Raw genomic sequence first — 14,695 nt, 5'->3', positions numbered from 1 at the left:
ATGGCAGTTTGATATCAAATTGCATGAATTTTATTTTGGTAAAGTTATTTAAAGCTATTTTCTGATGTCAAAAATGACATCCAATATTTTTTAATTTTTTTAATTAATAGATTTTATTAGATATACCAGACATGGGCAAATGTGGCTCTTTTTGAGTTATGTGCAGCTCTTGCTGAAAGTGTTAATTTCTGTTTTTTATTATTATTTTTACAATTTTATTTTTATAATTTTGTGAAAATATGTTTATTAAAAAAAATTCAATATTTGTTTTATATTATATTTATATTATATAATAAAACTGTGCGCTTTACCATACTATCCGCCACGACAATACAGAACTGCGGCTCCCTTGCATTTTGCAAAACCTACATTGCGGCTCCCACTGAACTCTTGCTTGCCCACCCAATATATACGTTTAATTAAGTCGGGGGATGGAAATCGCAGTAAAATATGTAATTTTTGCAAAATATTTAGAAATATACCACCAGTTAGTATTCACCCTACTTTATACCCTTTATCTCCTCAGGTGTCTATGTAAATGTTCCAGGAAAGAGGACACCAACTGTTTTCAAGGTCCCAGTTGTAAACAACTGAGACGGCAGTGTCAGATTTCACAGAAAGGCGAGACAAAGGAAAATAAACTTCCAAGCTTTCTCTTCAAAATTAATGCATGTTTTTTCATTTTTCTTTCAGTTTTAAGTATTTTTTATGTTTAATTAAATTAATATTAAAATGAGGTAAACATAAAGTGGTTAATAATTAGATACAAATAAGTTTGGCTAGAGTAGATAGTTAGGTACTATCTTACAATAATTTAATAATTAGAAATAAATTAACTTTTAGTTTAGAATAATTCTATGTGAGAATTATAATTTAGAATATTCTAAATTAAACATTAATTTATTTTTAACTATTAAGTTTATCATGAGATGGCAGCTTAAAATATCTCCTACTTCAAGCCAAATTGCTTTGTATCTATTTATTTGGCCTTAATATAACCCAATAAAAAAAAATCAGTAGATCATTTGGTACTAAAACAGTAGTCATTTCAAAAAGACCACCCAAGTCCATTATACACCAACAATAGATATTTTCAGTTATTTGAACTGATGCAGTTTATTATTAGTATAAGGTTTATGGTAACAAGTGTTTAAATTAAACTCCTTTTTAACATTTAAAATGTCTTCAAGATGACATTATAATAAAGCATTAAAATGAATATTGTACCGTACATGCAAGAGAGGATGGTAATAGAGCTGCCAAACCTTACCTGTTTTACAGCATTTATATTGTTTTTCTAACTTATTACTACTTAACAAAATTATTTATTTTAAAATTTTTCTCTCCATAAGAAATTCTTTTTTTATTTCAAAATCGTAATGCCATTTGGCACTAGAGAGAAGCATTAGGTATCATCCCTTGCTAAATGATAATTAAATTAATATTTATATATAATAAACTTCTCAAAGCCTGATACATTGATACTCAACCAAACAATTGCTGTAATTATTAATAATAGCAAATTTATAGCCTGATTAATTGTGGTGATCGTTTAGTTAAATTAATATTTAATTATAATTATTTTTGTTTCCAAGCCATAAGTAATCGAATGACTACATGGTAAGGAGTTGCAGTTTTGAGTTCTGTTTCAAACCAATTCTTTTCTTCTAGAACCTTATAAATTAATTATTAAAATATTAATTTAATTATAGTTATTAAATTTAGCAAGAGATGATGCCTACCACCTACATCTGGTGCCAAATTACTTAGCATTTAATTATTAATAGTAGTACTATATAGTGGTGATATTCGAAATAGTTAACAAAGGGTTCACTAGCAGAAAATTTTTCCCTGACAATCACCGACAAACGAAACGGAAGTTTTGGCTAGAAATAAATACAATACCTTTTCTTGCGATATATCTAATAATCAGTGGCGTATTTGGAATGTAACGAGCCCTGGGCAAAGACCAGGTAACAATAGTATATAACAATAGTGCTGTCGACCCCCCCCTTTTTTTTAGGCAGAGAAATTTTCCACCCCGAATGGCACTGCTGATAATAAACAGATGTCATCATCTCTCGAAATACAATATCCTTTTTATTTCGCTGTCCATAGCCCGACACGTGTTCCACAGCCATCTTGTATTATCTCGCACTCGTGAGATTGTGGGATCTCTCTTATGACTGGATCTAGTTTCAAGAACTTTCTTGAATCGATTGCGATTAAACCTCGTTTCGGTCGAGAGAGATTGCACCAAGACATAGTCCCCGACCTTGCTCACAATCTAGATTGAAATGCTCGGTGCGAACAGGGTATAAGGCTCTAGTTTAGTAGTATTACAGAGTATAATACGTATATTTTAATATATTTAAAAAAAAAAAAACAAAACCACTGAGAAATGTTCCGTGTGTTTAACAAAGTTTGGAAAACTGAAAATTTTAACAACGGGTTCGGCCAAACCTGTGCGAACCCGCTGAATATCACCACTGGTACTATATTACTACTACTATTAATAGTAGTAGTAATATAGCCCAATATAATCTGGCAATCATTTAGCTTTAATATTTAATTATTGAGTTTTAGATGTGGATATTTGTAAATCATAATGAATTTTAAAATAATAATAAGTTGCAAGCTCTTAGCACACAGACTATTTATACAGACATAATCAAATAGCAAATATAATATATACCAAGAGCTTGCACACAAATACAGATTATTAAATACAATACCATAGGTACCATTATACAAATATACTCCACAGACAAAATATACAAAGTATATTTTGTCTGTGGTAGTATATTTGTATAATAATAATAATAATAATAAAAAAATATTTTTAGAAAATGACACACACAAAATATACTATGGCAGAACCATAATCACAAGTAAAACAATTCATCACAATAAACCTGACATCACTCTCATTGACAAATGCAGTAAGATCACTTATATGATAGATATCTCTGTTCAAAACACTCATAACATAAAAATTGCCTACACTGAAAAAAAAATCAACTACACTCCACTCACTCAAGAAATACAACAGATATGGAAGATGGATAAGATATTTATTGTATCTGTTGTCCTCTCTTCTACTAGTGTCATAATACATACAAAAGTCTAAAACATTAAACCTTAATAAAAACATACATGGCACTATAGAAAGCTGCAATATTGAACACATGTCACATTGTTGGGAAGTTTCTAGATGTTGACACACACAGACCAATAACACAGAAGCTTAATGTTACACTTGTTTAGGTATCTATGCCTTGACTTTAGTCTGGCATAGCACTTGGCTCCAGCATCAGCTGAACATGACATTCACAACAATAATAATACAATAGTTTGTATGAACTAAGATGAAACAGTTTTCAAAAAGTTAAAGAATATTTTTAGACAAAGAATACTCATATGGATAAGAAATTCTAAACATTAATTTCATAAACTCTGGAAAAAGATATTTTTGCTAACAGTTATATTGACATGGCTAGTAAAACTACATACATGTCACAAATATGGATGTTATAACTAATACAGGTACTCCGCACTTTATGACCTATCAGCTTAACGACCACTTGCACTTACGACCAATCTAGTTTCAACCTGCAATTCAGGGAATCCACTTTCTCAGCTTGAGTGTCGGTCAGTGGTGAATGGTGACAAGTGCACTAAGCATACTATAATAGGCAAATAGCATACTATAATAGTCTTTTTATGAATAAATTTGAAGTTTGTTGCATAATTTTACAACGATCCTATATTCCCGGCGCAAGCTCCTCGCTTATCAACCAATTTGCTTAACGACGTAGTCGTCAGAATGGGACTCAGTCATAAAGTGAGGAGTACCTGTACATTATTTAACAAATAATAATATATATTCTGATGATGAGAAATATGTAATTTTATCCTAACAATAATATTGAAAATCATTTGATCAAGTAAGTTATTTTTGTACAAAGGATCATTCTGAATTATATTCATATATAAATCTCTACAAGACAGGTATAATTTTTATAAAAATTTTCAATGCATAAAATGATAATCTATAATGTTTTTTTGTACATATATTACATTGGAAAAGTTACAATTTTTTTAAAAAATTTAAAAAAGAAAAAACAGTGCCAAATTTAGTATTAGTCTGTATTTAATAGATTTCATATAATATTAAGTTTAAATTTCAATTTTCAGGTATTTTTTCAGAAAAATATGATACACTTCATATAATTTCTTTCTAAAAGATAATGGCATGCTCATTTATTTCTTCAATTCAATGAGTTCAAACTCACACACAAAAATTTACTAAAATGCTAGTTAATTATTTATAATAATAATAAGTAAAGAGCTATAAATATAAAACAAAACTTTCTCTCTTTATTATGATTTTTTTCCATCAATTCCACCAAGTTAAATTTCTGTAGTTACATATTATTAAAAATTAAGTAATTTCACAATTACATGAAATACTGCACAATTATAATGTAGTATATTTTTAGTAATTTGTAACTCCAGTCTAAAGAGAACTCTTATTGATTGAGGAGGTTAAAAACTAGGAATGTCATTTCATTCATCATGCAGAAGCAAAACAAAACTTCACTCTCTCTTTCTTTTAAAAATTATCATGTTTGTGAAGATAGTTTAGCATTAATTTTAAATACTATTATACATATATTAACACATAATACTATTATACTTGAAATTTTATTCGAAAATCCTTTTTACTTGTATTACTTTCAAATTTAAATTTTTGCAAATTATCAAAAAACATTAAATTAAAATTGTAATTTAATGTTTTTGCTAATTCAACCCCTAACATTAATAAATTTGAATTATTAAGCATGCCTTATATTTTATACAAATACACACATTGGAACATTTTCATGTAAAAAAAAATACTACTAGGAAAAAAATCAACTTTTCTCCCAAATAATAACAACACAAATTTTATATTACTGCTGAATATATATAGCCTGCATGTTTCATTAAACCAAATCTGTACACAAATACAAGTAACATAAAAATCTTAAAGTTTAAGAATTATTAAAATTTAAAAATTTTTTTTAACATTGCTTTGTATTTGTCTTCAAATATTTTGATGCATACAGGACTTTAAAATTTTTATGAAGTAGCCAAATTTTAAAGACCAATCCACAAATGAAGTAAACTTCTTTTTAGATGGATGCATGTTGATATAGACAGCAAAAACAATTTTATACACAACATTTTTTACTAAACACACTTAAAACTGCTTTCTCAATGGTTTACACAGGCCCCAATGCACACTTATGAAACAAAATGCAAAATGTGATAAATCAAAATTAAACACATTTTGATAAAATGTTTTGTCTAGAGATGTTTTTATTTAATCAGTGTGCACTGAAATGTTTTAATATCCAACAAAATATTCTGTATGAAGACATTTTTACACAAAAAGAAAGTAATTCATTGAAAAACATGATTATACAAGTTTGAGTACACTCAAACCTGTCTGACATGCAAACATGGATTCTTGCTCAATGGGCAACCATTTTCTTGTGTGCACGCATTTATAGCTGACTAGACACTTTTCATGTACTATACATAGCTCACATTTGCATATGTAGTTGATTATAATAAATTAAAATAGTAGCTCTCCTGTAGATTAGTGTCATATTTTTGTATTTTATCTTTCAATTGCATTCTAAATGTTATTAAACAGTGCTTAATGAAATAAAATTTCAAAGTTTGGTTTCATATTTAATCAATTTTTAGAGAGTATTTTCTTCAATTCCTTTTTGATTAATTGGGTATATACAAACATATTTTTTGTTTTCTTCCTGACACAGCTACTTCCACTTTAATATAAAAATTGCACACACTACTTTATCATTGAAAAAAATTGTGGTTCTATGAGGTACAATGTTGAAACTGCAACAGCTGATCACTGCACATGCACAAAAAAGAATGTAGCAAGTTTTGTTTAAAGACATTTTCCTTCATCAGTGTGCATACAACATTAAACAAAATGAATTTGCTTAAAGTTAAATCATTTTGTATAAAGATGTTTTTGTGGCATCTATGTATATCCAGCCTTACATATTCCAAAGCAAGTCTTCTACTAATGAACTTACTAACAATCTTAAGAGTAATTTGTTTTTGAAATCTTGAACAAAAATTACAAAAATATATTTTTTATGTCAAAATAAATTTTCTTATTAAAATATATGAAATTATCATATGATTGTAAGTATTTGTGCATGAAAAAAATCTTCATTATATATAGATCTATTTTACACAAATAGTACAATAAGTTTATGTAACTGACAATTCAAATTAATTGATAAAGCAGAATTTTTACTTAAACAACATATTTCTTAATCTTCTTTTATATAATCAAATCTATATGCTTTGTTTCTTCAATAAATATGTGTATTCTTCCAGTAGTCATACATCTAATAAGGGGAGGCTTAAACATATTTCACAGATTTGTATTTGCCTTTATATGGTTATTCTGGGGCACTAAAAAGTATCCTCCTATAAAGCCATAGATTTTACCTCTATATTTTAATCAAGAAAATAATAATTTTAGGTCATGTATACTTAATATTTTTAGTAATGCAGAATAACCATATGAAAGCTGATCCATGTCCATGAAATATATTCCTAAGTCTCCCATTGTAAATCTATCTTTAAATAAACAGATTTCAAAATATTTGCATAAACTTTTGGAAGTCTTCAGAGAAAATAAAAATATTTAAGTACACACTGAATTTTTATATACATAATATGAAAAACTTGAACACACAAGTTCATTATATCTATTTCTGTTTTTTTCTAATCATCTATGATTTAATGGCAATACCATACCGAAGGAAACTCAGTAATTGGTAAGTGATGTTGCTTTAAATTGGAAAATGAAACAATATAATTTGCTACTTAGTCATGTTAATTGTTTCATACAACTCTTTTGGTTTCTGTTATACCATTATTAATAGGAAAGTGTAGTCCATTAGTATAGACAGTAGTAAATTTTGATGACGCTATATAACAGTAAAAGACATTTATTGTCAATAGCTGAAGTTAAAATAAGTGTGATTAAGATATAAACAGTGAATTTTTAGCAATTCATAAAAATGTTAACTTAGACCAGCATTAAGGCATATTTCTTATCAATATCATCATTCAAATACAGAACATAGCAGCATGCATACATCAAATAGAATCCATTGATAAAATGTGTTGCAAAACTTTCAAAAAAGTTTTAAAAGATATTTTGTTAAAGTTTTAAATTATTTTCATTTTTCATTAATCTGACAAATGTTAAGTACATTTTTTGCATCAAATTCAATAATAACAGAGTAACCAGATTATGCATCACAATACATTCAATGTAAGTACAGAACATGACTTTTCCTGTAATATTTTGATCATCAAAGTATTCTGAAAATTAAAATAATAATTATCAACAACTATGCTAATCAAAAACATAAAAATTGCAACTTTAGTAACCAAATACATTAAAAAATTTATTAACTCATACAAAAAGTATTCACTATAAGTGACATCATTTCAAATCCTCAATTTGTGTGAAATTTTTTATAATATAAAATATACTATTACTACTACTACTACTACTACTACTACTACTACTCACCTGTTCTGAAGGAGTACTACTCACCTGTTCTGAAGGAGTGTAATCAGGTTGTTTTATTATATGTACTCTATCAAGGAAACTAAAATGAATAAATAAGAAATATTATAATTATATCTACTATTTATTTTGTAATACTAAAATTAAATATCAAATGTCAAGAAGCAAAAGTGCATAAAACCATAATTATGGTTTTCCAAATATTTTGATCTTAAAAATTTCTGAAGAATTAAAGATTCAGTAATAATAAGGATCATTTGAAAATTATATCATCACATCTAAACATTTCCTTTGAATCTTATTTTTGTTATTGAAAATTTTAAATGTTTTCTACTGTGGTAAATATATTTTTTGGTTGATACTTTCTCACCCTTCAATACAAAATTATTGTAAATGAAATTTTAATGAAAATTTCCAATCTTTATTAAAATTTGTGACTTTTTATTGTCCTGAAGTGTTTAATTAGATAGTTTAAAAAATTTTTGTTTTAACATCACAAAATAGTGAACTTCATATGTTTATCAAACTTATCTTGGAATGTTGAAATTCAACCATTTTTTTTTATAAAACTAGATATAAGTAACATTAATCATTTACATATTAAATTAAATCATAAGCTCCGGAAAATGACTATTTGAAGATATTACAAATAACACAATTCTCATAAAATAAAAATCATAAGATTCAAAATCCCATTTAATTTTTAAATTTTGAAAAAAAGTCTAGAAAAACAGATCATAAATATTAGCAGTAAAGAAATTAACATAATTGCTCTAATAATAAATAATGTCTAAGATTCACCAAAACAAATGCTTTATTCAAAGCACTAAAATTATCTACAAGAAAAATATGATTGAATGTTTTCAAGCATTATAATTTACAACTTCACTAAAATATTCAAATAATCACATTTGGAAGAAAATGCCAAATATAACAGAAAAAGTTATCGTCTTTACAATATTCAATTAGAAACAGACAAAAAAAAATTAATTGTTATGTAACAAAAACAAAATTAAGCAAAATACTTTTGCTTAATTTTGTTTTTGTTGTTTTTTAAAATAAGAATTTATTTTAATTCTCATCATTCTCATCTGTTATTGTACATCTATAGATTACAAAATATTTATCTGTTATTGTACATCTTCATCACATTTTTAAAACTATGTTTTGTTTATTACACAGCAATTAATTTGTTTGTTTTTAGTATAATTTAGTTGTCAAAATGACTGTCACCACAGTATACTATGCATATCTTTTTTAATTTGACCATTTGAATATTGTTTAATTGAATAATTTCTGAAAATGAGTTTCAGAGTGCAAAAACATTTGAATGTCTGTTATTGTAAAAAAAAAAATTACTTTATTGTTTTGAATAAATCATTTTGTTTTGGTAAAGAATATTGACAGCAGACAAAACAACATATAGATATTTCACTATTTTGTTTCTTTACCAGATTCTACACTTGAATTATTATTGATAATATTCTAGCTGTATCAATGAACTAGTTTAACATAATTCATACATTATTAAAGCATTTTATTATTGGATTGTCCAATTTCATATAATAAATATGTTATAATTGAATAAAAAGAATTTATGGGTTGAAATGATAATGGGTTATATCAAAATATTTTAATAGAAGTTTTGCTACTTTTTCAACTTAAAAAAATGGACACCTTAGCATACAAAGATATAACAACAAGGTTGTCAATCTGTATCTCATAAGACATGTTAGTTCACTTTTAATGAAATATCATAATTAATGTTATGAAATAGGATTTAATATACAGGCAGTCCTCTACTTACGAACTTAATCCGTTCATATCGGTCGTTTGCAAGTTGAAAAGTTCGTAACTTGAAAAGACGATGTTTGGCGCAAAAACTCAAATACAATGTTGTTTTTACAATTATGTAATGTTTAGGCTACTTGAATAATGTTGAATTAAGATTGTTAAAGGGAAGTATAAATTCAAATCAATCACATGTACAGTACATTATTTATTAAAATTACTCATTTAAAACAACTACAAATGTACATATGTATGTACTGTAAATGTTTTTAACGTAAAACTTCAAAAATAAACTTGACTGTACATAAATAATAACCAACTGCACTTTAATAGTAAACAAATGACACCATACACGATTGACACATGATTACAATTCAATTCAATTCAATTATTTTATTAATGCATAAAAAATGCATGTCCAGCACCGCTAGGCATAAGTGGACATGGGTTACAGAAAATAGATTGCAAATAGGCAATTTCCCATAATTACGTAAACGCGGGCAATATATGGACTTTGAAGTGGATACAGTAAGCAATGGGCAATTAGTGAATACAATGCAATAGTACTTATGATACATGGCATTTACAAAGGAACAAAACATGTCAGTATAGCCGTAGAATAGGCAAATACAGTTGTAGAATGATTAAGCATATATGAAGTAACAATTAATTGTTGATATTTGAGCAACAGTACATGTACAATGGAGAGCATATAATATACAATGAATAAATGATGGAAACAGAATACAAAGAATAAAAAACACAGTACTGGTAAATAAGACAATAAATGTAGCAGCATTAGCAGGAAGGGAGGCTGTACAGTATATACAAACTGAATTACGTATTACCTAAAAGTTGAGTTACTAGTGGGGACGTTAGTCCTCCTGTTGTATTGGTAGATGAGTTGTACAAATTGATTGAAGGTGTCCATATTGTTTATCAGGTCACTCAAAAACTCGTGATTATTATTTGGCCAGTGGCCATGCTTATGGTTGATGAGGATGCGAAGCTGTGATCTCTCAGGCTCCAGCATGACACAGTCTAGAATGTAATGGAGGCTGCCATCCTGCTTATTACAAATAGGGCAGAGGCCACTGTTTTGTGGGTTGACGAAACGCTTAAGGTACGAGTGAAAGCGGCCGTGGTTGGTCAGAAATTGCGTGAGCTGAAAGTTGGGTGTGATCCATCTATAAGAGTATATTGCAGAAATATCCGGAAAAAATTTATATGTAATATTTTGATTTAAGTCCCAGTCGTTTTGCCAGTTTGTGTGAAGATCGGTCCATAGTAGCTTTTTGATGGTATGTAAGTTAAATTTACTGTAGTAAATTGGTAAGGTATCGTCAGTGGCCGCAGATTTGGCCAGGGCATCTGCCCGCTCGTTCCCGGTGTTGCCCTGGTGGGCTTGTACCCAGGTAATACTAATAGAGTTATCAGTGTATTTGACGGCCTCGTGGATTTCTTGTGCGATGGGGTGGAGATTCTTGCGACGAAGGAGGGAAATAGCAGAGTTACTGTCCGAATGGAGTGTGACGTTCAGGTTATGGTAGTTCGTGGTGCACCACTTGATGGCCAACTTGATGGCAAGCAGCTCTGACTGGAAGACAGAGCAGCTGCCATGCAAGCGGGCTCTGTGATGAAAGATCTCCATCTTGTTCTGATAGGCGACAAAGCTGCAGCCCACATTATTATCACTTTTTGACCCATCAGTATAGATGTTTATTGAAGGCTCGGAATGAGAGTTGTGGAAGAGGTTAGTTAACTCGTTCGGGTAAGGTGATTTACAAAAGTCAATAGGACGCTCGAGCATGTCGGCCCGAATTATACCTGTACTGGTGACGATGTCGTTGCCCCACTTGATGTTCCATGTGTCGCAGAATAGCTTGATGACTTTGTCAATCGGAGGCTTTTTACATATTACTTGAAGGCTGGCATTAGGGGTGGTACGGTATGCCTTTGCGATGTGAAGCAGGGCTGTCCGCTGGGCGGAGATGAGCCTTCGACGTGGGTGGGATTTGACAGCAGCCTCTCCCCAGGTGCCGCACCCATAAGTGATGATAGGGACGAAAATTGAGTCGTAAATTATACTCATAGCTTCTGAGTTTAGGCCCCAGCTATTTTTGGCCACCCTGGTAAAGGAGTGGAAAATGAGGCTGACCCTGTCGCAGATATACTTGATGTGCTGCTCCCAGGAGAGATGGTAATCTAGTGTGACTCCCAGATATTTTAGGGTTTTCTCAATTTTAATTGAGTGCCCGTCCATTTTGATGGTTGGAGTCCTTTTGTAGAGATTGGGCTTGCGAGGATTGGTGAAAATAATACCCTTAGTTTTATGGGGGTTGAAATGTAATTTGTGGCGAATGCCCCAATGATGGATGTTATAGAGGATACTAGAGGCCTTCCTTTCAAGATCTGCTCTGGACGAGCCGCCTACCAAGACCATTACATCGTCCGCATAGGCGGTTAGGGAATCCTGGCCAAATGTAGAGTTAAGAAAGTCATTAAACGTGATATTCCATAGCAGGGGGCCGCAGACAGAGCCCTGCAGGCAACCCCTGACAACGGTTTTTTGGTGAGAGAGATTGCCGATATTGAGAATAGCTTTCCTGTTGTTTAAGTAGTGGCGGATAAGATTGAAGAGGTTGGTGGGGCAGGCTAAGTTGTTGAGCCCCTTGAGGATCAAGGGCCACCAGACGCTGTCAAAGGCCTTCTCAATGTCTAGGCTTATGCCTAAGACATATTTGTACTGGTTGAGGAGTTGACGAATATTGGTGGTGACATTATGGATTGCGTCATTAGAAGACCTTTGGTGTCTGAAGCCAAATTGTGCCCCGTGGAGCCTATCCGTGGCTTCCACGTGCCAAGTTAGCCTTGTGGTAATTAACTTTTCTAACACCTTACCCAAAATGGGAAGGAGCGAAATCGGCCTGCACGTGGACGAGCCAGGTTTGGGAATAGGAACCAGCTTGGCTACCTTCCAGGCTTCCGGGAAAATGCCATGTGGCAGGCAGATGTTGTAGATATGCAGCAGTTGAGTAGGGAACAAGTCCCAGAGCTTTTTCACAAGTTTTGCTGAGAGGCCATCAATGCCAGGAGCTTTAGTAGCAGGAAGCTCACTGACTATCTTATCCACCTCATGCTGTTCGAAAGGAGGGGTGTTTGAATTGATCATGTTATGGTAGTCTGCTTTCCTGATATCTTGTTGCCATGTGTCATCATTTGCAGGGTTGTCATCGAGGCAGAAGGTGTTTATTTTTTTCTTCATGATGTCTGTTAAATTATCATTATTACTAGTTTCAAGGATGTGGCTTCTTTTTAGCTTGCCCGTGCAGAGCTTTGTTATATAGCCCCAGGGGTTGCTGGAGGCTTTTGTACAGTAGCTCCTCCAAGAGGTGATCTTTGCATTTTTTATTTCTTGCTTATAAATCTTCTGATTCTGTAGGTATTGTTCTTTGAGGTGGCTGCGTTCTGGTTCGTTTCTACAATATTGATATTTCTTCCGGAGGTGTCGAACACTTTTGCGCATATCGGAGAGCTTTGCGTCCCACCAGGGGACAGCCCTGTGGCGACGAGAGGTACGAGGAATGAATAGATTGCAGGCGATGTTAATGTTTTCAATAGAGCTGTCAAGAAAATTACTGGCGTCATCGAAGTCACTGGGGTTGTAAGTGGTGAGTTTTGTCCGAAGGAGGCTGGTGAGGCCATCCCAATCCGCACGTGATAAATTATAACGTAGTGGAAGGTCGGTGTTACCAGTGGTACTGTACTTACGTTATTTATCGTAAAGTGGAGGTAGGCATGTTCACTGAGTGAATCCTCCTGTAGGACCCTCCAGCCCGTGACGAGATTAGAGCACTGAAATGAGGCAGAAGTAATGTCGATCCAGCTGTGGCCCCTAGAACTGTAGAATGTTGGTGGGGAATGTGGATCATTTATGAGAATTAAGTTATTGGTGGCAAGAAAATCACCTAAGGCAGTCCCTCTGTCGTCCAGATGCTTGCCCCCCCAGGCGGGGGAGTGTGAATTGAAATCACCAACAAGGAGAAGGTTGTTGTACTGAAAGTTGTTGATAGTGTCTTGGAGATGGTCCAGGAAGCTGTTAATATTGTTATTGTAGGGACAGTAGACGTTAATGATAATGAAGGTGCTGTTATTAATATTTGTCTCAATGCACACAATGTGCTCATTGCTGTGCTGGCTGTGAAGAAGAATTGGAAAGTTTTTGTTGTTTATGACAGAGATAGCCCAGGGATAGTTTGTTGTTCCTTTTATGACAGTAGTGGAAGTGGGAAGACATGCAGGGATGTTCCTATGACAATATGGCTCCTGAATGAAAATAAAGTCGTATTTGTTGATGTTGGCAGTCAGGAGAGAAGTGGCATTAATGCCTCTGCCCAAGTTGATTTGGAGAAAACTTATTTGTTGTTGATTATTCCGATCCATAATCGGTTCTGGAGATAATGTTTAGCTTGGTTCTTTGATAGACTGGGCAGGAGCTGTCTCTAGCATTATGATAAGTGTTGGCGGATTTCTCATGAAGGCAGTTGCAACATTCTGGTTTCTTTTCTCTGTTAGGGCAATCTTTAAATGAATGTTCCTGGTGGCAGTGGCTACAAGTATTTTTAGTGTGGGCACAGTTTTTTGTTGAATGCCCATAAGCGCAGCAACGGAAGCACTGCAGGACTGGGCAGAAGTCACCCACCCTGCAGCGGGACCATTCGATATTGATTTTTCCGATCATTAGCAGGTACTTTCGTAATTTAGGTGTTACTTCTAAAACATGATTTTTAAATTTGGCTTCTTTTTTCCCAGTGGTAAATTTTATTCGAAGTTGTTGACCAAATTCCTCTTCAGAGAATGTTTCTCGGATGAGGTCATTCTGATCGTACATGCATTTTATAATGCACTCATTTGTCTCATGGTTGGGGACAGAGTATAAAATCATGTGAGGCTTCCTTTTCTTAGGGAGTCTAGTACTGACGTCAGGAAGTTTTTCCCTAATGCTAATTTCAAGGTTGGCTATATCTTCTTGTTTTTCGAGGTCAATTGCAACACCTCCACCAGCGATCTTTCTAATCCGATTGACGCCAATTTTCAAGGCAGAAGGCTGGATTTCCATTTGCAGCAGTTTCTGAAGTTTTTCACTAGTGCTGTTTTCATCCTTGCTGTGAACCAGCAGGACATTATTGGAAGCTGCACGCGTTGCTTGTTTTGCTTTATAGGGCATGTTTACGTTAATACCTGATTTTAGCACTGTGCTATATAGTG

The 14,695-nt window shown here is 32.3% G+C and overlaps 2 protein-coding genes across 3 annotated transcripts in view; one reads left to right on the top strand and one right to left on the bottom strand.

Annotated features, from left to right (window-relative positions):
- LOC136982969 (protein C10) overlaps positions 1–14,695 on the top strand; it is a 352,942-nt gene that overhangs the window by 146,742 nt on the left and 191,505 nt on the right. The window lies entirely within an intron of this gene.
- The window catches only part of Galphas (G protein alpha s subunit), a 114,596-nt gene that overhangs the window by 21,031 nt on the left and 78,870 nt on the right, over positions 1–14,695 (bottom strand). For both annotated transcript variants that reach the window (XM_067279541.1, XM_067279542.1), the window contains exon 6: positions 7,664–7,718. In XM_067279541.1, the coding sequence (XP_067135642.1) occupies positions 7,664–7,718 (55 nt within the window). The remainder of the gene's footprint in view (positions 1–7,663; positions 7,719–14,695) is intronic.

The sequence above is a fragment of the Centruroides vittatus genome, unplaced genomic scaffold, assembly GCF_030686945.1.
Source record: "Centruroides vittatus isolate TY-2023 unplaced genomic scaffold, ASM3068694v2 contig_875, whole genome shotgun sequence".
NCBI lineage: Eukaryota > Metazoa > Arthropoda > Arachnida > Scorpiones > Buthidae > Centruroides > Centruroides vittatus.
Note: the sequence above shows the minus strand (reverse complement) of the source record. Positions and strands in the feature narration are given on the sequence as shown.